General features: G+C 39.3%; 1 protein-coding gene across 2 annotated transcripts in view; it reads right to left on the bottom strand.

The window, feature by feature from the left end:
- Positions 1–23,027, bottom strand: part of TFB1M (transcription factor B1, mitochondrial) — a 65,842-nt gene that overhangs the window by 22,791 nt on the left and 20,024 nt on the right. For both annotated transcript variants that reach the window (XM_044924060.2, XM_006074364.4), the window contains exons 3-5: positions 21,596–21,704; positions 20,171–20,322; positions 11,147–11,266 (exon numbers count right to left, since the gene is read on the bottom strand). In XM_044924060.2, the coding sequence (XP_044779995.2) occupies positions 11,147–11,266; positions 20,171–20,322; positions 21,596–21,704 (381 nt within the window). The remainder of the gene's footprint in view (positions 1–11,146; positions 11,267–20,170; positions 20,323–21,595; positions 21,705–23,027) is intronic.

The raw sequence follows: 23,027 nt of genomic DNA, 5'->3' as shown, positions 1-23,027 counted from the left end.
CTAGTCCATAAATAATTGTTTATAACCATAACAGTAAGCCTCTTGATGAAAGTGAAAGAGAAGAGTAAAAAAGTTGGCTTAAAACTCAACATTCAGAAAACTAAGATCATGGCATCCGGTCCCATCACTTCATGGCAAACAGATGGGGAAACAGTGACAGACTTTATTTTTGGGGGCTCCAAAATCACTGCAGATGGTGACTGAAGACATGAAATTAAAAGACCCTTGCTCCTTGGAAGAAAAGCTATGACCAACCGAGACAGCATATTAAAAAGCAGAGGCATTACTTTGCCAACAAAGGTTCATCTAGTCAAAGCTCAGGCTTTTCCAGTAGTCATGTATAGACGCGAGAGTTGGGCTATAAAGAAAGCTGAGCACCAAAGAACTGATGCATTTGAACTGTTGTGTTGGAGAAGACTCTTGAAGAGTCCCTTGGACTTCAGGTAGACCAAGCCAGTCCATCCTAAAGGAAATCAATCCTGAACATTCAAGGGAAGGCTGATGCTGAAGCTGAAACTCCAAAACTTTGGCCACCTGAAGTGAAGAACTGACTCACTGGAAAAGACTCTGATGCTGGGAAAGATTGAGGGCAGGAGGAGAAGCAGGCGACGGACGATGAGATGGTTGGATGGCATCACCGACTCAATGGACATGAGTTTGAGCAAGCTCCAGGAGTTGGGGATGGACAGGGCGGCCTGGCGTGCTGCAGCTCATGGGGTCACAAAGAGTCGGACACGACTGAGTGACTGAACTGCTAACAGTAAGATCTACCTTTAACTGTCTCCTTGTGTGAGATACTCCTGTTAGGATTGCATATCGATTATTTCTATTCCTCACCAACACCACTAAGGGTGACGTTACTACCCTATTTGATGTATTAAAACGCAGCCTATTAACATGACCAAGTTCTCAGAACTAGGAGCACTGGAATTCCAGGAGGACCAGCTGACTTGAAAGCACTTCTAGCTCTTCTACCAGTGTCTCTGTCACATCAATCAAAAGGGCCTGCTGCAATTCTCAGATTGTATCTAAGTGTCTTTTCTGCTACCTTGGAGTATAGGACAGTGATGTGGAAAGGATGTTAAAGCAGCAGATCCACGACCACAATTTATAACAGAAAAAAGGTGACATAAAATTTTGAGGGAATAGCTAATGGCTCAGGATTTCTCACACTTAAGTATGGCAGTCTCACAGTATCTGTGGGGCACTGGTTCTAGGACCCCCATGGATTCCAAAAATCAAAGGACACTCAAGTAAGTCCCTTATACAGTGTGGCACAGCATTCGCACAGATCCTACATACATCTTCCCAAATACTTTCAATCATCTCCAGATTACTTATAATACCTAATACAAAGTAAATGGTATGTAAATAGATGACAATAAGTGGCAAATTCAACCTTTCTTTTTTGGAATGTTCTGGAATTTTTTTTTCTATTTTTAATCTGGGTGTTGACTAAGTCTACCAATGTGGAACCATGGATATGGAGACTGACTACAATGTGCAGTCTAATTGAAAAAAATTACTGTGGAACCCCAGAAATGTATGGATTCTCAGGGGTTTTCAGATGCCAGCTTGAGAGACTTAAACTAATCCTATGTTCTCATGGAAGCATTTTTCAACTGTGAATCTGTACTGCAAAAGAGATTTTGTCTTCTAATTGGTAAAATAATGTTATTAACTCAGTGAAAGAAAAATACAAAATTATAAAAAATTCTAACTTAATCCATTTACTACAAATTGTAAGAAAAATTAGAATAGACAAATTAGCCTAATTTTAAGAACCTAAGAGATTGTGGTTTCTGTAAATAGAAAAGAATTTGGGGTTCAAACTTTGGGGACTGCGCTAGAGAAGTTAATGAGAGGGAAGAGTCTGGCAAGAGTGAGCCAGGTGTAGCTGTAATAAGTTTACAGCAGTGAAACTTCTGTCATTAAAGCTTGATTTTGATTAAGTTAGTTAAAGACTGATTATTAGAAGGGTTAATCGATTCTCGCAGGAAAAATCCTAAGATGGTTGTAAGTAAGCCTTTCTTGTTATATCAAAAGAATTTCTCCAAATCTAATTCTTAGAATTTGATTAAGAACACGTATTGAATTTTAGTAAATTTCTTCTGAGCATCTACAGAGAATTAACCTCCCCCTCTCAACTCTTTCAGGAATCTGCCTGCATCTCTATTTTAGCACTGAACATATTTTGTCTGTATTGTGCTTGAGATGTTCTCTTCTTCTGTTTAGAAGGATTTAGCCAGCAGGACCGCCATGTACTGTTATTTTTTATCAATTCTGTAAAAACTCTTCCCCTTTCTTATGAAAATGAATTCTTAAAGATTTGCTCAATGTTAACGATCAGTCAAATATTTTCTGGCTTTCCTCAAGAGTACTCCTGATTTGCCCTAATATGGTAAAACTACTTTAGAGAAGTAGCATATTCTTTTACAACTAAAATTTAATCATTTGTTTCCTTTATAATAATACATTCTCTCTCCCTTGATAACCATTTGCTTAGGTTACAAATAAATCACCTACATGTATTATTTATAACACAATAAAAACTAAGCAAAGAAAACTGCTGTATGCTTAGTTTGCCAAAAAAGCAAACATCCTTGGGGCGGGGGGGCGGGGGGGGGGGGGAATCAAAGACACAGCTAGCTTTTTTACAAATAATAATTTCATAAGGCCTTAATCCTGGAAGGGGCAGTACTTTTAGTTAACTACATGCGTGTTCAGTCACTCAGTTGTGTCTGACTCTTTGCGAACCCATAGATTGCAGCCTACCAGGTTCCTCTATGGAATTTTCCAGGCAAGAATACTGGAGTGGGTTGCCATTTCCTTCTCCAGGGGATCTTCCTGAGTCAGGGGTCGAACCCAGGTCTTCTGCATTGGCAGGTGGATTCTTCACCACTAAGTCACCTGGGAAGTGCTTTAATAAACTACATGTGGATCTTATCCTTTTAAATAAAAGATAAAGTTGATAATAACCTCCAAACACCATCAATTACTCTAAACTAGGTAACTAAAACAAAGAAAAACCTTCCAGTAAAAATACTCTAATACCCACCCTAAGAAACCTCTGGTAAAAAGCCTGAAGATTCTGGATGCCAATGATAATCACCAATATAAAAGCCTAAAGTAAAGATCTTGGTTCCTGATATAACTGGGTCTTATACTATTGAAAGTCTTGTACACACACATATATATGCCTTATAAGAAGAGAGAAAGCACTAAGGTGACTTGGTCTTCATTACAGTGGCCACCTGTTCTAGGGCAAAAAATCCCTGAGAGCACCAATGTGTTAAATTTGATGAGCTAAAAGGTATCTTCAAACAAATTCTGTCTAGGATCTAAAAGGATCTATTATTTTGGAAGAAGTTATTTACAATGTCTGAAAGCTTGACATGCTGAAGGAAGGTAATACTTAGTTTGATTAAGAAAAAGATGACAATTAAGTCTGCTATAAAAGTGGAAGACGGACTGAATTCCTAAAGGCCCCGGAAAGCTTGGGTAACTGTGACTGACGTGGCAGAGGAAGTGGAAGCTGGCAGCAAAGGCCATGGAGATGCCTCAGATCATGATTCAGTAGGTACAAACAGGTCGAATGCTACTGGTCAGGGGCTCCATTCTAAACCTATAACATACACCTACACCTAAATCTAAAAACCACATAACACAATTTTTCATGATATCTATTTATATCAGTGAATGTCAAAGAATCCAAAGGAAGCTTTGCAAGACTTTATACTTGAGTTTCAACAAGAAGAAAACTGCTCCTCACTAGCTGTGAACTCCTGAAGGGAGATGTCTGATTTCTCATTCCTGTTACCACCACCTCTCTGCCTAGCTTAGGGCTTTTCATGCAGTTGGGGCTCAGTGTACCTTCAATGAAGAAATAAGATTTTATACTACATGTATGTCCTGTAGTAATTCATCCAGCAGTGGTTTTGTTAAACTAGACACTGGCTTATTGATTTGTATTTCTGGCAAAGAAGCTTTGTTTCTGTATTTAGCTTTTATTCTTCTGTGATTAGCATATACTAGTCAGAGCCTAGTTTAATATCCAACTATTTTTCCACAGATGACTCATCACAAGTAAAGCTGTCAAAACAAAGTTTCTCCAAAAAGTGGGGGAAATCATTATAAATAAAAAATATTTGGATTCTGAAAGTGACGTCAGCATCTTGGTAGCAATGAGTCGTTTCTTTCAGTCCTCTCATTTACAACTCATCATTCACACCAGACCAACTAGCAGACTTCCTGCGCTGCAGCAAGTAGACAGGATCCTGGAGGGGGCTTTGGGCCCAAAGATGGTGGTGAGCCGACCCTACCCCCAGTGACTTGATGGGGGCAGGGGTGGGGGAAGCAAAACTGGAGATTGAAATCCATGGCGGACATGCAGGGCACAGAGAACTTGTGGAGGTCAGCCAGACAGAGGGAGAACCAGGCACGCCACTGGAGCACAACAGAGACCAGCCTGGAGGTGAGGAGGAGGAACTCGAGGAGTCAGTCCCTCTCCCTGCCTAGGGCTGAGTTTTCATCAGGACAGTGAGAACTTGCCTCACAGAGGAGATGGAAAGAGAAAGGGGCGAGTGGCTGACTGCCCAGCTGTACAGGTTACAACTGGAGGGACCCGATTCTCTCCAGCAGCATCTGGATTTTTGAGGAGAAACCTCTGTGACCGAGGGGAGGGAGAGGAAAGGGAACGAGGCAGACGAGTATAACAGAGGGCAGGGAAGGTACTGTTACCTGCTGTCTGCCTTGGACCCCTGGAAGCATCCCCACTTGAGGGTGTTCTCACTGGGCTGTGAGCATGCAAAGCCTCCAGCACTGAGCCCAAACCTCCCTCCACTCTGCCACCAGCTTTTCCTACAGCACTTTTTTTTTTTTTTTAAAACACTCCCCACCACTGCCCGCCATCCAGAGTGTAGCCCCAAAACCAGATCAGATAGAGACACCAAAAACCTGAGCTACAGCGCCACCGTCTGGAAAACAAGGGTTTCTATTACGTTTACCAAAGTAAACAAGTAAGTGTATTACTTTAAAAGCAACGGCAGAGGCACATTCCAGTCAAACACAATGAAAATCAGGGTAATACGGTATCACAAAAAGAAAATGATAGTTCTCCAGTAACTAAACTCAAAGGCACAGGATATTGTAATCTAACTTATAAAGAATTAAAAATAGCTGTTATGATGAAATTCAATGGGCCACAAGTAAACTCAGAGCTTTCCCCTGGTGGCTCAGATGGTAAAGAATCTGCCTGTAATGCAGGAGAACCAGATTTGATCCCTGGGTTGGAAAGATGCCCTGGAGAAAGAAACGGCAACCCATTCCAGTATTCTTGCCTGGAGAACTCCATGGACAGAGGAGCCTGGGGGGCCTACATCCAATGGGGTCACAACGAGTCAGATACGACTGAGTGACTGACACTTTCACTTTCAAACTCAGAAAGGCAATTTGATGAACTCAAGAATAAAATTAATGAACAGAATGAGGTCTTTACCAAAGAGACTGAAATTTTAAAAAAGAACCAAATTCTGGAGCTGAAAAATTCAATGAATGAGATGAAAAATACATTAGAAAGCTTAAGAAAGGGCAGATCAGACTGAAGAAGGAATTACGAACTTCAAAGACGGGAATTTAGGAATGACTCAGGAGTGAGATAAAATTTTTAAAAGTGAAGAAACCCTGAGACCTATCAGGTATGAGGAGAAAGCCAAATATAAGAATAATTGATCTATGTAGAGAAGAGAGCAGAGGGTATATTTAGAAAAATAATTGCTGACAGCTTCTCAAACCTGGGGAAAGAACCTAGCATACATGTCCAAGAAGCTAAAAGAACATCCTATCACCTCAATACAAAAGACCTTATCCAAGATACATTATAACGAAACTGTCAAAAATCAATGATAGAGAAAGAATCTTAAAGGCATGGGGTGGGGGTGTGGGGAGGAAGTAACCTACAAAGAAACTCTCTCTGGGCTAACAGCAGATTTCTCAGCAGAAACATTACAGGCCAGGAGAGAGTGGAATGACATATTCAAAGTGTTAAAAGATAAAAATCACCAGCCAATTATCTGTCAAAGTTATCCTTCAAATATGAAGAAGAAATAAAGGCTTTCCCAGCAAACAAAAACTGAGGGAGTTCACACCACTAGACCTCCTTGAAAGAAATGGTAAAGGAATTCTTCAAACTGAAATAAGAATACATTATTTACTGAAAATAAAAGAAAAAGTTCACAATACCCTGGAAAAGGTGAAAAATAGTCCGAATTAGAAAACTTTAACCCTATTAGAATGGTATGTTAGCCACTTAATTATAGCATAAAGGCTTAAGGAAAGCTATTACAATTTCTCAATGAATTCACAGCACTAAAAGAGATAAATTGTGATAAAGGTATATAAGTGGAAGAGTAAAAGAGTAGAATCTTTATAGACAAATAAAGATAAGGTGATATCAGCATAAGAAGAACTATTTTATTTCTGAGATTTTTTTATGTAAGCCTTATGTTAAACACAAAGCCAAACTCTAGAGTCATGAAAGATAGAAAAGGAAAGATTGAGTAAACGACTATGGAAACCCACCACATTAGAAAGATAAACAGACACAGAGAGGAAAAAAACAATGTGATACAAAATAACCAGAAGGCATAAGGAAGACAGCAGTGGTAAATCCTCTGTCAATAATCTCTCTAATATAAATGAACTGAATTCACCAATCAAAAGACACACAATGACTAGATGGATTAAAAAAAAAAACCAAAAACCCAACATTGCTCATGAAATACAAATCAAAACCACAATGAGGTATCATCTCACACTGGTCAGAATGGCCATCATCAAAAAGTCTACAAACAATAAATGCTGGAGAGGGTGAGGAGAAAGGGAATCCTTGTACACTGCTGGTGGGAATGCAAACTGATACAACCACTATGGAGAACAGTATGGAGATTCTTAAAAAACTAGGAATAAAACTACAATAGAAACCAGCAATCCCACTACTGGGCACATACCCTCAGGAAACCAGAACTGAAGAAGATACCCAATGTTAACTGCAGCACTATGTACAACAGCTAGGACATGGAAGCAACCTAGATGTCCATTAGCAGATGACTGGATAAGGAAGTTGTGGTACACATACCCAATGGAATACTACTCAGCTATAAAAAAGAAACGCGTTTGAGTCAGTTCTAATGAGGCGGATGAACCTAGAGCCTTAATTATACTGAGTGAAGTCCGAAAGAGAAAGACAAATACCATATATTAACGCATATATATGGAATCTAGAAAGACGGTACCAAAAATCCTATGTACAGGGCAGCAAAGGAGACACAGACATAAAGAAAAGAATTTTGGACTCAGCAGGAGGAGGGGAGGGTGGGATGATTTGAGAAAAAAGAAACACATACCTTATCACAGGTGAAATAGGTAACCAGTGCGAGTTTGATGTATGAAGCAGGGCACCCAAAGCTGGTGCTCCATGACAACACTGGGGGGGGGGGGGGGGGGACAGGGAGGGAGGGAGGGTTCATGGATACCCACAGCCAATTCACACTGATGTATGGCAGAACCATCACAGTAAAGTAATTATCCTCCAATTGAAATAAAACAACAACAACAACTATATGCTACCTACAAGAAGCTCATTTCAACTCTCAAGACACACATAGGCTCAGAGTGTAGGGCTGGAAGTAGAAATCAAAAGAAAAGGGGCCGAGCCATTTGTGTATCAGATAAAAGAGACTTCAAGCCAAAAACTGGTTAACAAGAGACAAACAAGGTTGTTACATAATGATAAAAGGGTCAATACATCTTTAAAATACTACAATAGTAAATATATATATACTCAACATTGGAGTACTTTAATATATTAAGCAAATCCTAAGGGAGAAATAGATGACAATGCAGTAAGAGTAACAAACTTCAATATGCCACTGTCAGCAACAGACAGATCATCCAGACAGAAAATCAACAAGGAAATGTTGGAGTTAAATCGTACTCTAGAGTAAATGGACTTAAGCATATAAAGAACATTCCACACAACAGCAGAGAATACACATTCTTCAAATGCACACGGGACATTTTCTAGTATAGATCATGATAAGGCACAAATCTCAGAAAATTAAAGATGGAAATCACACCTATTATCTTTTCTGACCACAATGGTATTGAAAGTAGAAATCAACAAGAAGAAAGCTGGAAAGTCTACAAATATGTGGAAACTAAATAACAGACTTCTGAACAACCAATTGGTCAAAGAAGAAGTCAAAAGAGAAATAAATCTCACATAATAAATGAAAATATAACATATTGAAAAACTATGGAATGTGGCAAAAGCAGTTCTGAGATGTTTACAGCAATAAATACATATATTAAGAACTTAAAAAATCTCAAACAACCTAACTTTATACCTCAAGAAATAAGAAAAAGAACAAGGTTAGCAGAAGGAAATAAAGATCAGAGTGGAAATAAACGGAGTTTATTAAAAAATAAAAAAAAAAACCAAAAGCTGGTTCTTTGAAAAATTAAAAGTAACAAACCTTTAGCCAGACTAAGAAAAGAGAAGACTCAGAATCAGAAATGAAAAAGGAGACATTACAACTGAGACTAAAGAAACACACAGGAACAGACAAGACAACCATGAACAAATTATATGCCAACAAATGAGACAACTCAGAGGAAATGGAAACGTTCTTAGAAACACACAACCAACCAAGGCTGAATAAGGAAGAAACAGAAAATCTGAACAGACCAATGGCAAGCAGAGGTTGAATCAGTAATCAAAAGCCTCCCAACACAGAAAACCCCAGGACTAGACGGCTTAACTAAAAAATTCGACCGTTCAAAGAAGAATTAACATCAATCTTTCTCAAACACTTCTGAAAAACTGTGGAGGAGGGGATATTTCCAAACTCATTCTATGAAAACAGCATTCACCTGAAAACAAGGCCAGATAAGGCTACCACAAGAAAACTATAGACCAATATCCCTAATGAATACAGATGAAAAATTCTCACCAAATATTAGCAAACCAAATTTGAGAATACAAAAGGATTATATACCATGACGATGTGGGACTCATTCCTGGGATGTAAAGATGATTCAACATATGCAAATCAATAAATGTAACACATGACACATCAATTAAATGAAAGAAAATCATGTGATGATCTCACTAGATGCAGAGAAGGCATTGGACAAAATACAACTTCAAGATGAAAACATTTATAATAATGATAATACCACCATCAGGGTAACACATATAAACCTAGATGTTTGGTCATTCTGTTTAAGGAGAAGAAAAATCAGATTAAGAGCTAACTATCCACTCAGAAAAATTAGAGACACCAAGGGAACATTTCATGCAAAGATGGGCTCAATACAGGACAAAAATGGTATGGACCTAACAGAAGCAGAAGATATTAAGAAGAGGTGGCAAGAATACACAGAAGAATTGTACAAAAAAGATCTTCACGACCCAGATAATCATGATGGTGTGATCACTCACCTAGAGCCAGACATCCTGGAATGTGAAGTCAAGCGGGCCTTAGGAAGCATCACTACGAACAAAGCCAGCAGAGGTGATGGAATTCCAGTTGAGCTATTTCAAATCCTAAAAGATGATGCTGTGAAAGTGCTGCGCTCAATATGCCAGCAAATTTGGAAAACTCAGCAGTGGCCACAGGTCTGGAAAAGGTCAGTTTTCATTCCAATCCCAAAGAAAGGCAAAGCCAAAGAGTGTTCAAACTACTGCCACAATTCTCCAAGCAGGCTTCAACAGTATGAGAACCGTGAAATTCCAGATGTTCAAGCTGATTTTAGAAAAGGCAGAGGAACCAGAGATCAAATTGCCAACATCCACTGGATCATGGAAAAAGCAACAGAGTTCCAGAAAAACATCTATTTCTGCTTTATTGACTATGCCAAAGCCTTTGACTGTGTGGATCACAACAAACTGGAAAATTCTGAAAGAGATGGGAATACCAGACCACCTGATCTGCCTCCTGAGAAATCTGTACGCAGATCAGAAAGCAACAGTTAGAACTGGACATAGAACAACAGACTGGTTCCAAATAGGAAAAGGAGTACGTCAAGGCTGTATATTGTCACCCTGCTTATTTAACTTACATGCAGAGCACATCTTGAGAAACGCTGGGCTGGATGAAGCACAAGCTGGAATCAAGATTGCTGGGCGAATTATCAATAACCTCAGATATGCAGATAATACCATCCTTAAGGCAGAAAACAAAGAACTAAAGAGCCTCTTGAAGAAAGTGAAAGAGGAGAGTGAAAGAGTGGCTTAAAGCTCAACATTCAGAAAACTAAGATCATGGCATCCAGTCCCATCACTTCATGGCAAATAGATGGGGAAACAGTGGAAACAGTGGCTGACTTTATTTTTGGGGGCTCCAAAATCACTGCAGATGGTTGACTGCAGCCATGAAATTCAAAGACGCTTACTCCTTGGAAGGAAAGTTATGACCAACCTAGACAGCATATTAAAAAACAGAGACATTACTTCACCAACAAAGGTCCGTCTAGTCAAGGCTATGGTTTTTCCAGTAGTCATATATGGATGTGACTGTTGGACTATAAAGAAAGCTGAGCACCGAAGAATTGATGCTTTTGAAGTATGGTGTTGTCGAAGACTCTTGAGAGTCCCTTGGACTGCAAGGAGATCCAACCAGTCCATCCTAAAGGAAATCAGTCCTGAATATTCATTGGAAGGGCTGATGTTGAAGCTGAAACTCCAATACTTTGGCCACCTCATGTGAAGAGCTGACTTACTGGAAAAGACCCTGATGCTGGAAAAGATTGAAGGTGGAAGGAGAAGGGGATGACAGAGGATGAGATGGTTGGATGGCATCACTGACTCAATGGACATGAGTTTAACTAAACTCTGGGAGTTGGTGATGGACAGGGAGGCCTTACGTGCTGCAGTCCATGGGGTCGCAAAGAGTCAGATGCGACTGACTGACTGAACTGAACTGATCCACCACTGTGATTTTTATGGTTTTTGGAGAGGGAAGGAAAAAGTTATGGTACAGTTTGCATAGAAGATCAGATTCTAGCGATAATTTTCTATGACACATCCTCACACATCCTAGTCCTAGTATACTATATTGTTTAAAACAAATAATCAGAAACTCACCTCTGGTTTGGGCACAAAAGCCTGACCTGGAATTGTCAAGATGTGCTGAACGTCGCAGAGGTACTGGGCCATGATGGAGAGGCGACTTCGCTGTTTGCTTCCAGTAGTAGCTGTAAGTCTCTGCAGAAGGACAAAAAGGAATTTTGGCAAAAAACTCATTCATCATCTATGAACACCAGGTACACTGTTTTGAGGTAAATTTTAAAAGCATGGGCTATCTAACACGATATATAGCCAACACGGGGAACATTTTCCTTCGACACTAACTGAGGTACATCTATGAAGTATGAGTTATACACACAATGCACTTAAAAGAAATCAAATTAGAAAATTTCCCTACCACTGGCTATTGGGATTTTCAAGGTAGAAGATACTGTATGAAACAAGTAATCCATAAATATAGATAGGTGAAAACAGCAAGAATAATGAATTCAAGATGCTTTAGTTTTATGAACTACCCCAATGTCTCAATGAACATTTCCAATGGTATGTCCTTTATTTAAATGTAATAAAACCATGAATATTTAGAACTCTTGAATTGGCTGATTTTGAGAACTTTTTTTTTTTAACAAAAAACTTATTTTAAGCACCCAAACATTTTTATTTTAAAAGTAGACATATGTGAATTAACTCATAAATATATACAATTCAATCAACATCCCCAAAGGATTTTTTAAAAGAACTTTAAATTCCATATAAACATTATATGAAAAAGTAAAGGGCCAAGAATACCCCAGGGCATTCCAGAAGAACATCAATAATGTGGGGCAGGGGGCTGCTTTGTGGAGGTGACATGGGGGCATTCACCTTGCCAGATATCAAAATTAAGGCAGTATCATATTGTTAGAGGCACAAATATACCCATGGAACAAAAACCTCAGAGACCCAAGCACATGTGGACTGCTAGAGGGAGGAGGATGGATCGTTTGGTGACTGTGGTATAAGCAGGAATCGACAAAGAGGACTGTGTAGGCCCATATCTCATCAACCAAAAATAAATTCCAAGTGAATTAACAGTAAGTGAAAACTAAAATTTTAAAATTTTATGAGTAAATATCTATGACTCCCATGGCAGGGAAGACTTTCTTAATAATGCAAAAGCAGTAGTCACAAAAGACTGATATATATTGTTCTACTTAAATTAAAAACTTTTTGTATAATGAAAACACTATAAAGATAGGTCATAGACTGAGAGAAGGTATTTGAAACTCTTATGTGACAAAGGATTTGCTGCTGCGTCGCTTCAGTCGTGTCTGACTCTGTGCGACCCCATAGACGGCAGCCCACCAGGCTTCTTGTCCCTGGGATTCTCCAGGCAAGAACACTGGAGTGGGTTGCCATTTCCTTCTCCAATGCATGAAAGTGAAAACTGAAAGTGAAGTCGGCTCAGTCGTGTCCGACTCTAGCGACCCCATGGACTGCAGCCTACCAGGCTCCTCTGTTCATGGGATTTTCTAGGCAAAAGAACTGGAGTGGGGTGCCATTGCCTTCTCCGGACAAAGGATTAGTGCTCAAAATATAGAAGAAACTCCTACAGATCAATAATCAAAAGATAAACTAATAGAAAATACGAAGAGAAACATTGTAGCAACCCAAACAAACTATAATCACAAACTGCAAGTAAATTACAGATCAGGGATATGCATATTAAAACCATTTGAGATACAATTTCGTATTTCATGAAATAAAACTTACACACAGAGAAACGACTTAACAGAACCTAGTACTGGGGAGTATATGGAGCAATAGGAATTCTCATATGCTGCTAGTGAGTGGGAACTGGTACAAGCATTTTGGACTATAATCTGGCAATATACAGTAAAGCTAAAGTTGAGTAAACTGCTGTAATCCGTCAGGTTTACCTTTATGACTATATTCTAGAGACCTGCTTCGCAGGAGATATTTATAAGGATATTCACTGCAACACTGTATATGGTATCCAAAAAACAAAGATCCATCAATAGGTGAATGAATAATTAAACTGTGATAATTCTTGACAATGGATATTAAATAATATTTACAATGAATAACAAGGGTTTCCAACATAAATCCCCAAATAGAGCAAATAATTGACAGAAGAGAGGTACAGTGTGACTGCACTCATAGGAAAACGTCAAAAGATTATTTATCGTTTACTCTCCATGTGCATGTGTATATCTATCTATATCTGCAGAGCAAGCAAAACATATTCATGGCAATACTGAGTATCAATTTTTAGACAGTTCAATTCACAGGAGGGAAAAAGGGGTTCCAAACATATTTATATTTTATTTCTTAAAAAAGATATGAAAAATATGGTATGTTGGACAAAGCTGAGTGATGCATAAAATAATTATACACTTATTTTTCTAAAATGTGGAGAAGGCAATGGCACCCCACTCCAGTACTCTTGCCTGGAAAATCCCATGGACGGAGGAGCCTGGTAGGCTGCAGTCCATGAGGTCGCTAAGAGTCGGACGCGACTGAGCGACTTCACTTTCACTTTTCACTTTCATGCACTGGAGAAGGAAATGGCAACCCACTCCAGTGTTCTTGCCTGGAGAATCCCAGGGATGGGGGAGCCTGGTGGGTTGCTGTCTTTGGGGTCACACAGAGTCGGACACGACTGAAGTGACTTACAGTTACAGTTTTCTAAAATGCATCCTGTTCCTAGAGCTCCCTGGACCTCTTCAGAATGACACAGAGTCAACACTGCAGATAGCAATGATTACTGGAATAATCCTGGGCCAGGTGTGCCTGTGGCGTGCCTTACTACTCAACAGTCAGAGTTGGAGTGATTCTTTAAGTTCTATTTACTGGGCTGGGTGGTCTCCTCCCTGTTTCACTGTATGTGTTAACCTCTAATAGTCCCTTTTACTTTGCTGCTTCTAACCAGCCGTGGGCATGAAAATCATGTAATTTGACTTGTAAAAGCTTTTCCTTTAGTAAGATTTAAACACAGGCTTTAATATGAGATGCTGAGAAAATTTCCTATAGGCAAAGCTAACTGTAGATTTTATAGTACATTTTGTTACTCAGAAACCAGACCTCATCTCAGCCTTTTTTACTTTAATTTACCTGGCTCTTGTCTCTATTTGGACAGTTAAAATTATTGGGAAGTTAAGTTCAAGACAAGTGATACAGCATATACAACAAAATCAATTCTTTCTTAGTAAAACCAAGAATTGTACATATTCTCAAGCAAATAACAAAAAATAATAGAAGTACAGATTTAAGTTAAAGAATAATCTCATGGATCAAATGGTCAAAAATATTTCTAGCTCTTCATAAAGGAAAATAAGGAACTTAATTTTACCAATGCCATAAGAGTCAAATTTTCTAAAATGCATTGTATAAACTGGCACAATTCAAAGCAGTTGCGCAAAACTAAAATCTAGCATGAACATAATCATAAAATTAGAAAATAAACCAAAAGAAATGCCTGGACTTAAATTTTTTCATCCTGGATTTTCTTCCAGTATTTTACTTTACATCTGAAAAGTATGTCCCCATTGATAAAAGGAAGAGAATTTAAAAATAACTTTAACCAAAAGCAAAACAGAGAGGCATGGAGGGAAACCTAATTCGCTATAAAGACGCATTAAAGTATATTTCACTTAAGAGTAGTATGTATCCACTTCTGCCAGGAGAAAGGAGTATCCTGACCCATGAATGTTACCCTCCTATCTCTGGGTTTCCCTGGTGGCCAGTGCAGGAGATGAGGGTTCCATCTCTGGGCTGGGAAGATCCGCTGGAGGAGGGCATGACAAGCCACTCCAGTATTATTGCCTGGGAAATTCCATGGACAGAGGAGCCTGGTGGGCTACGGTCCATGGACGCAGACATGGACTCAGTGATTAAACAACAACAATCCCATCTTTGCAACAAATACACAAAGGCTTTGGAGATGAAAACATGTCAATCTCATAATGTAGAAGAAAGCAGCACCAATACCTGTCCCTCATTTATTAAGGAAGAATTCAATCCACAGACCAGAAAGCTCTGCAAAAGACTTCATTAAACGCTAGCCTAAGAGAGTTCAATGTTTGATCCAACCACTCAAACATTTGATGTTTCTTTGATATATTACCGGTAAAGCTATGAAAATTCAAACACGGTTACAAGATATATTTGAAGAGCAGAAGTTCAGGGAACCAAACCAGGTAATTTTTCAGTAAAAGGAAACCTCTAACCCTTGAGCTTTTAAAAAATTCTGATTGAGTGTAAGAAAAACAAGGGGTCAACGAATTCACAAGAACAGTTTTGTTTTTTTTCTATTCATGTAAAATAATTTTAAGTAGAAAAATTAGACTTATGCTTGAGAAACCACAGAGCCAAATATCAGGGACAATGAGAATTAGATAATTTATGGAAAGGCCATTCCCTTAACCAGCCATGGTCCCCTGGAGATGGCAGATGAAGAGGTTGATGCTGGACCCAGAAAGAAAAGACCGCAGATCCAGTCACACAAAGAACTGGAGCATCATAATTTCAGCAGAAAACATGACCTCTGTTCAGTTCAGTTTTCCCTGCAGCTAGCTCCACGACCTTTGGAAGACGTTAAACTACGTTGAGTCTCAGTTTCATCACCTGTAACATGAGGTTAGATGAGATTTGTTAAGCTCTCATTTACTGCTACACAGTCTGATTCTATTTTATGAGGTGCAACTTTCAAGTGTCTACAAGCCCCTTAATGTGTATGAGCTGAATTCTTACATTTACACCCTGTCGTCTTAGAGAGAAAGGAACAAGACAAACATGCTCGTTTCTGCCCTGTAACTCACAAAGCCAAGCCAAGCAAATCTTCTAAGTGCTTTCTGTCGCTAAAATTCAAAATGCAAATATGACAGTGTCAAGAACAAAGAGAGGGAAATAGGAGAATGCGGCTATATAGTCTTCCACTGAAACTCGCACTTGCAAAAATGTGAAAATCAGTCAGAGGACCAGTGTTATCTGTACTTTTAAAGCATTCCATAAATTATAGACAATATAAACTCTTCTCAATATTCAAACTAAAATTTAACTAAAATCAACTTTTTGTTAAAGAAAAATAATTGCATATGGTAAACTGGAAGCAACACTATTATTAATAACAAGTGACAATGAGTCATTGAAAATGTTACTCCACCTCTTCAGCCTCTGTTCCTTTGCTCTTTCCCCCAAAAGAATGAGTATTTTTGCATTTCTATTGTGCTACTGAAGAGTAGAAATACCATAATAATCATATCAGCTGAGGAAAATAATCCAAGGACAAATTCAAAAGTTGAGAAAAGCAACAAAGAGAACTATTAGCGTGGCTTCAATTCAAAGCAACAGAAAAGCACTAATAAGAGTCACAAGATGACTAGGATCTCAGGAAAAAAAGGATGTCATCTTAAGAATTTCTAACAAACACAAAAGGGTTCTACATTTTTGTGATGGATGTTATGGCCCAATATTCTAAAACGGAAATTTTCAACTTTGGTGGTTTTGACATTTTGGGCTACTTAGTGCTGAGTAGTTCTTTGCTACGGGGACTGACTGTCCTGTGCACTGAAGGACGTTTACCAGCTGCCCTGAACTCTATCCACTGGATGCCAGAAGCACCCCCAGCTGGGACAACCCAAAGTGTCCCGGGACTGGGGGATGGGGCAAAACTGCTGTTGAAAACCAGCACCTCTGGAAGGGAACATGGAGACAGAGGGATGGATGCAAGAAAAAATTTCTTATAATGCATTCATAAATTATTCGAGAGGAAGACACTGGAAGAGTTGAACTAAGGTAGTCATCCAGTGTCTACTTTCAAAGCAATTCTGATATTAAGTTGTATTGCTTTATTTTTTTACAGAAACAACCATGAAGCTGACTAAAATACACAAAACAACAGGTTTTCTAAACTGGACACGATGCAGTAAGGGACTGTGATCACTGCCAGAAGAGACAGGAGGTAAGTCTCGGGACTGCCCAGCTTACAGCTGCAGCACAAGGAGAGCAAGGAAACAGAGGCCAGAGAAGACCTGGAGTTCAGGAGACAGGCTGATGTTCTGGGAGGCCGAGGCAGCTAGACTCCGTGGGGCAGGCTGCTGGAGAAGTGGAACACAGAGCTGGAGAGGTCTTAGGGAAAGGAGGTAGAGACAGGAAGGGAGTGAGTGGAGACACACTCTCTTTCAAGTCTTTGGCAGAGCAAGGATCTGCAAGGGGTATATGAGATTGACTCCTCAAGGCTAGGAAGGCTGAACAAAGTACCACTGGAAAGCTGTCGGACAAAATGGAGCTCATACAGGGCTGGAAATAGTCTGCATTCCCAACAGCTAAAGTAAAGAGCCCATGAAATACACAGGACACAGGGTGGCTTCCTCAGAAACACCATGGCTTAGTAGTAGGACTTAGCCCCAGACCAAAGGCTGCTTTGGACCCATCATAACAAAGCTTGAAAGGCAAACCTCAAACCAATTTGTAAGTACTTTATCTACGTGCCAGAACAAAACCCACCACTCAACCCTATACAACAAAATCTGACCCTCAACAACACTGGAAAAAAAAAAAAACAAGCCTCACAATAGCCACTATTGTAACAAAAATTACCAGGCTTGAAAAGCAGAAAAATGGGACCCAGAACAAAGAGGGTGGGAAACATCAACTGGTAAACTAGTACAGAAATGACAGAGGCAATGGAATTGTGGGCAAAGATCTTAAAACAGCTATTACAAATATTATACATATGCATAAGGATGCCAAGAACAGCATAAACATGAGAAAAAGGGAAGACAGAATAAGACTCAAACGGAACTTTTAGAGATAAAAGTACAGAATCTGAAATGGAAAATACAATTATCAACAGATTAGACACTGCAGAAAAGAGTGGTAAATTTGAAGCTGCAAGCCTTATGTCCCAGCATTGCCACCTTGAGGTCTGTACCCTAGATAATCTCGTCTATGTGTACCAGCTGAGATCAACATAAGAATGGTTGTGACTGTTTGTAATAATGAAACACTGAAACTAATGCGGGGTCCCCAAACAGGAAGACAGACAGAGAAGCCTGACAGATCAACAGTCAGTGGATAGTAAATAGCTGTATAAATAAGCTACAGCTATGGACAACATGAGCACATCAGGATAAAAAGAATATACACTGTATGAACCCATTTGTATAAAGTTGAAAAATGGACAAAACTGAAATATATTATTATACAGGTAAGAATCTGATAAGCTATGTAGGGAATAATAAATTGCAAATGCATGGTATAGATTATCCTGGTAATAGGTGGAAAACAGGAGATGCAATTAGAAAGAGGCATACAAGAGGGTGTCAGAGATGTCAGTAATCTAATTATTAACTTAACTTTAATTGGATTTAAAGATTTAATGGGATTAAAGACTTTAGTTGGATTAAAGATTTACTGAGCATGACCATGCCCACCAGAGCAAGACCCGTTTTCCAAACCATAGCTAGTACCTCCCATTGGGAAGCTTCCACGAGCCTCTTGCCCTCATCCATCAGAGGGCAGACAGAATGAAAACCACAATCACAGAAAACTTATCAAAATGATCACGTAGACCACAGCTTTGTGCAACTTAATGAAACTATGAGCCACTCTGTGTAGGGCCACCCAGATGGACAGGTCATGGTGGAGAGTTCTGACAAAAAGTGGTCCACTGGAGAAGGAAACAGCAAACCACCTTGGCATTCTCACCTTGAGAACCCCATGAAGAATATGAAAAGGCAAAAAGGTATGGCACTGAAAGAAGAACCCCTTAGGTCAGTAGATGTCCAATATGCTACTAGAGAAGAGCAGAGAAATAACTCCAGAAGGAATGAAGAGGCTGAGCCAAAGGGGAAACGACACCCAGCTGTGGATGTGGCTGGTGGTGAAAGTAATGTCCGATGCTGTAAACGAGAGTACTCCATAGGAACCTGGAATGCTAGGTCCATGAATCAAGGTAAACCGGATATGGTCAAACAGGAGAGGCAAGAGGGAACATCAACATTTTAGGAATCAGTGAACTAAAATGGATGTGAACAGGTAAATTTAATTCAGATGACCATTGTATCTATCACTGTGGGCAAGAACCCCTTAAAAGAAATGGAGTAGCCCTCACAGTCAATGAAAGAATCTGAAATGCAGTACCTGAATGCAATCTCAAATATGACAGAATGACCTTTCATTTCCTTTATCAGAAGAATCAGAAATGATCCTTCATTTCTAAGGCAAACAATTCAATATTATAGTAATCAAGTTTATGCCCCAACTACTAATGCCAAAGAAGCTGAAGGATTCTATGAAGACCTACAAGATCTTCTAGAACTAACACCAAAAAAAGATGTCATTTTTATCACAGGGGACTAGAATGCAAAAGTAGGAAGTCAAGAGACACCTGGAATAACAGGCAAGTTTGGCCTTGGAGTACAAAATGAAGCAGGGCAAAAGTTAACAATTTTGCCAAGAGAACACACTGGTCACAGCAAATACCGTCTTTCAACAACATAAGAGACGACGCTATATGTGGACATCGCTAGATGGTCAATACCACAGTGAAGAGGACCACGGAGGGTGAGATGGTTGGATGGCATCACCGATTCAATGGACATGAGTCTGAGCAGACTCCAGGAGATTGTGAAGGACAGGGAAGCCTGGTGAGCTCCAGTCCATGGGGTTGCGAAGAGTCAGATGCAACTGAACAACAACAGTTTGACTTGGGTGGTGGGGATTCGGCTGCTCTTTTGATTAAGCCATACACACACAAAGCCGTGAATATACATGACACACTCTTCTATATTCATATGTCATAAAAAAGAACTGCTTATAGCCTGCAGATTCCCTCCTTAAACCTCTTTGCTTCAAAAACTGCTTTCACGGCTCTGAGGGTTTACTTTTTAGAGACAAACTTGGAACACTCCAATCATGAGAATGCCTAGCAGGCTTATGTGAGCCGAAGTCTATTATAGTGAATAATGAGACACCAAACCCCCTTACCTTTCTCAACTCCAAACTGATAATATTCTTTTTATTTTGTTCTGGTAATTTGATCTTGTGATAAAACAACCATAAAAAGTTAAAACTTACCTCTGCCACTTCCTTTTGAAAAGTTAACATCATCTGGGTTCTACCATATGCAAATGGTCCATTTCTTTGAGAAACATTTTCAAGCCATTTGATAATCAGTGGAGTTGATACACTAAAAGGCAGATTTCCAATAATATGTACATTTGGAGGATCTGGGTGGCATAAGAAAAAACTTGGTATGATTATTTCATAAATGTATTATGAATACAATTTTAGTTAAGAGTAAAATCAAACTGGCTATTAATAGCATCAAACAAAAGCATACAAAAAGATAATGGCTGAGTATTTTTCAGTCCATTTATTCTTCAGAAGCAATGTTTGCTCACAATCAGCTTTGAATTAAAGGGAAAAAACCCCACCTAATTAGTATTCAGTTAAAGTCCCCAGGTTTTGGCTTAGGAAAACGTGAAAAAGAATTGGTTTGAGGGAAAAGATCATTTAGCCTTGGACATGAGGTCAAAGTTCCTGCGGGACACCAGAGAATCTGTCAGATGCCCACAAAGGGGGATACAGGCTGGACATGAAGATTGTGTATAATATTTATGTGGTAAGTGAAGTCATGGCAGGAGAAACAAGATTTAAGATGTGGGTGGAAAAATAACCACCAGCAAAGTCAGAGAAAGCTCAAAACAAGGTGATAGGAAGAATAGGTGGGCCTGGTATCAGGGAAAACAGAAGCAGAGAAATCTTCTAGGTGAGAGTAACAGTTTAACACTGGGAAACATAGAGAAGGTTTGCGGCAGGCAGTTAGGTGGGTCATCCCTGTTGTCTGTGGCTGGCTGGCTGGGCAGGGCAGAAAACTGAAGATGGTCACTGAGAAGAGCTGGTTGGAAGGGGGAGACAGGCAGAGCCAGCCACTCTGAAGGAGCCTGGTATGGAGCAGTGAGAGACTCAAGGGCAGCTGTGGAGGCACCCCCAAATAGCTCCTCCAGCTGCTCTGAGGGGGGTTTAATGGGCAAGAAACACTTCTGTGTGTTCCAAGGAGCTGGCACATAGCAGGTACCCAATAAACTGTCCATGAATGAAGAGTGCCTTGGAAGGTTACTGAATGTAAAAGACAGAGGAAAGAAAGTCAAAAGAAAGGGGGGTATGGCTTCGTTCACCAAAACACTTTTTTCACCATTTGGAAAACACTTTCTAGTTCATTCCATCTTTATATGGTATCATAAAAATGGCAAGTTTATATGAACAGACCCCAAAATACTTGAAAAATATTGGTATCAGATAAATTTGGATGAAGAGAAAGCAATTTGATTTTTATTTTGGAAGAAAGTGGAAAAGCAGAAAAAATTGCAATGCACCTTACCTATTTAATTATCTTATTTAAGTATATAATAAATATTTATAATGTATGACAAATAATACAAATATTTGTAATTAAACAATTACAAAAGGAAATAAGAAAACCAACCCAAAGACACTTACCATCCTCCCACTGTCTTTTGAGACTTTCTGGAAAAGCCCTTTCTATCTTAAATGTCAAGACATCTCCATGAACAATTCTCAGTTTTCCAGGTGCTGCATCAGAAAGCATCTAGTTTACAAAAAGGTCAATAAAATGAGCTCATACACTTTAGAGAACAGTGGAATTAATTTTTTTTTCCGGCAAATCTGTGCATCATTAAATTAATATGAAAAGTCAGAGACTAAGAATGATCATTAACGAACTAATAGCATGCTGCGTCCACTGCAACAGACATCTGTGGTGTTCGACTTTCAACACAAGAATGACTGGGAATGGCGGCAGATAATAGTATAATAACAGCCTATTAACATCACAAATGTTGACATAATTTTGACCCTCAAGATGACTTGTATTTCGGTATAGATTTGGCAAACACTGAACTCCTGCATTTTTAAACTGGAGACTAGTCTCCCAAGGCAATAGAAATAAAAACAAAAATAAACAAATGGGATCTAATTAAACTTACAACCTTTTGCACAGCAAAGGAAATCATAAACAAAAAAACAACCTATAGAATGGGAGAAAATATATGCAAACAATGCAACTGACAGGCCTTAATTTCCAAAATATACAAACAGCTCATACAACTCAACAAAAAATCCAATCAAAAATGGGTAGAAGAACTAAATAGACATTTTGACAAAGACAAACAGATGGCCAATAGGCACAAGAAAAGATGCTCAATATTGCTAATCATTAGAGAAACACAAAACTACAATGGGTACCACTTCACACTGGTCAGAACAGCCATCATTAAAAAGTCCATAAATAACAATCGCTGGAGAGGGTGTGGAGAAAAGGGAACCATTCTACACAGTTGGTGGGAATGTAAGTTGGTGCAGTCACTGTGGAAAACAGTATGGAGGTACCTTAGAAAATTAAAAACAGAATTACCAAATGATCCAGCAAACTCACTCCTGGACACATACCCAGATAAAACTATAATTCAAAAAGATACCTGTATGCAGGTCAGGAAGCAACAGTTAGAACTGGACATGGAACAACAGACTGTTTCCAAATAGGAAAAGGAGTACATTAAGGCTGTATATTGTCACCCTGCTTATTTAACTTCTATGCAGAGTACATCATGAGAAACGCTGGCCTGGAGGAAGCACAAGCTGGAATCAAGATTGCCAGGAGAAATATCAATAACCTCAGATATGCAGACGACACCACCCTTATGGCACAAAGTGAAGAACTAAAGAGCCTCTTGATGAAAGTGAAAGAGGACAGTGAAAAAGTTGGCTTAAAGCTCAACATTCAGAAAACTAAGATCATGGCACCCAGTCCCATCACTTCATGGCAAACAGATGGGAAACAGTGGCTGACTTTATTTTTCTGGGCTCCAAAATCACTGCAGATGGTGATTGCAGCCATGAAATTAAAAGACGC

Source organism: Bubalus bubalis, chromosome 10, assembly GCF_019923935.1.
Source record: "Bubalus bubalis isolate 160015118507 breed Murrah chromosome 10, NDDB_SH_1, whole genome shotgun sequence".
In the NCBI taxonomy this organism is placed as follows: Eukaryota; Metazoa; Chordata; class Mammalia; order Artiodactyla; family Bovidae; genus Bubalus; species Bubalus bubalis.
Note: the sequence above shows the minus strand (reverse complement) of the source record. Positions and strands in the feature narration are given on the sequence as shown.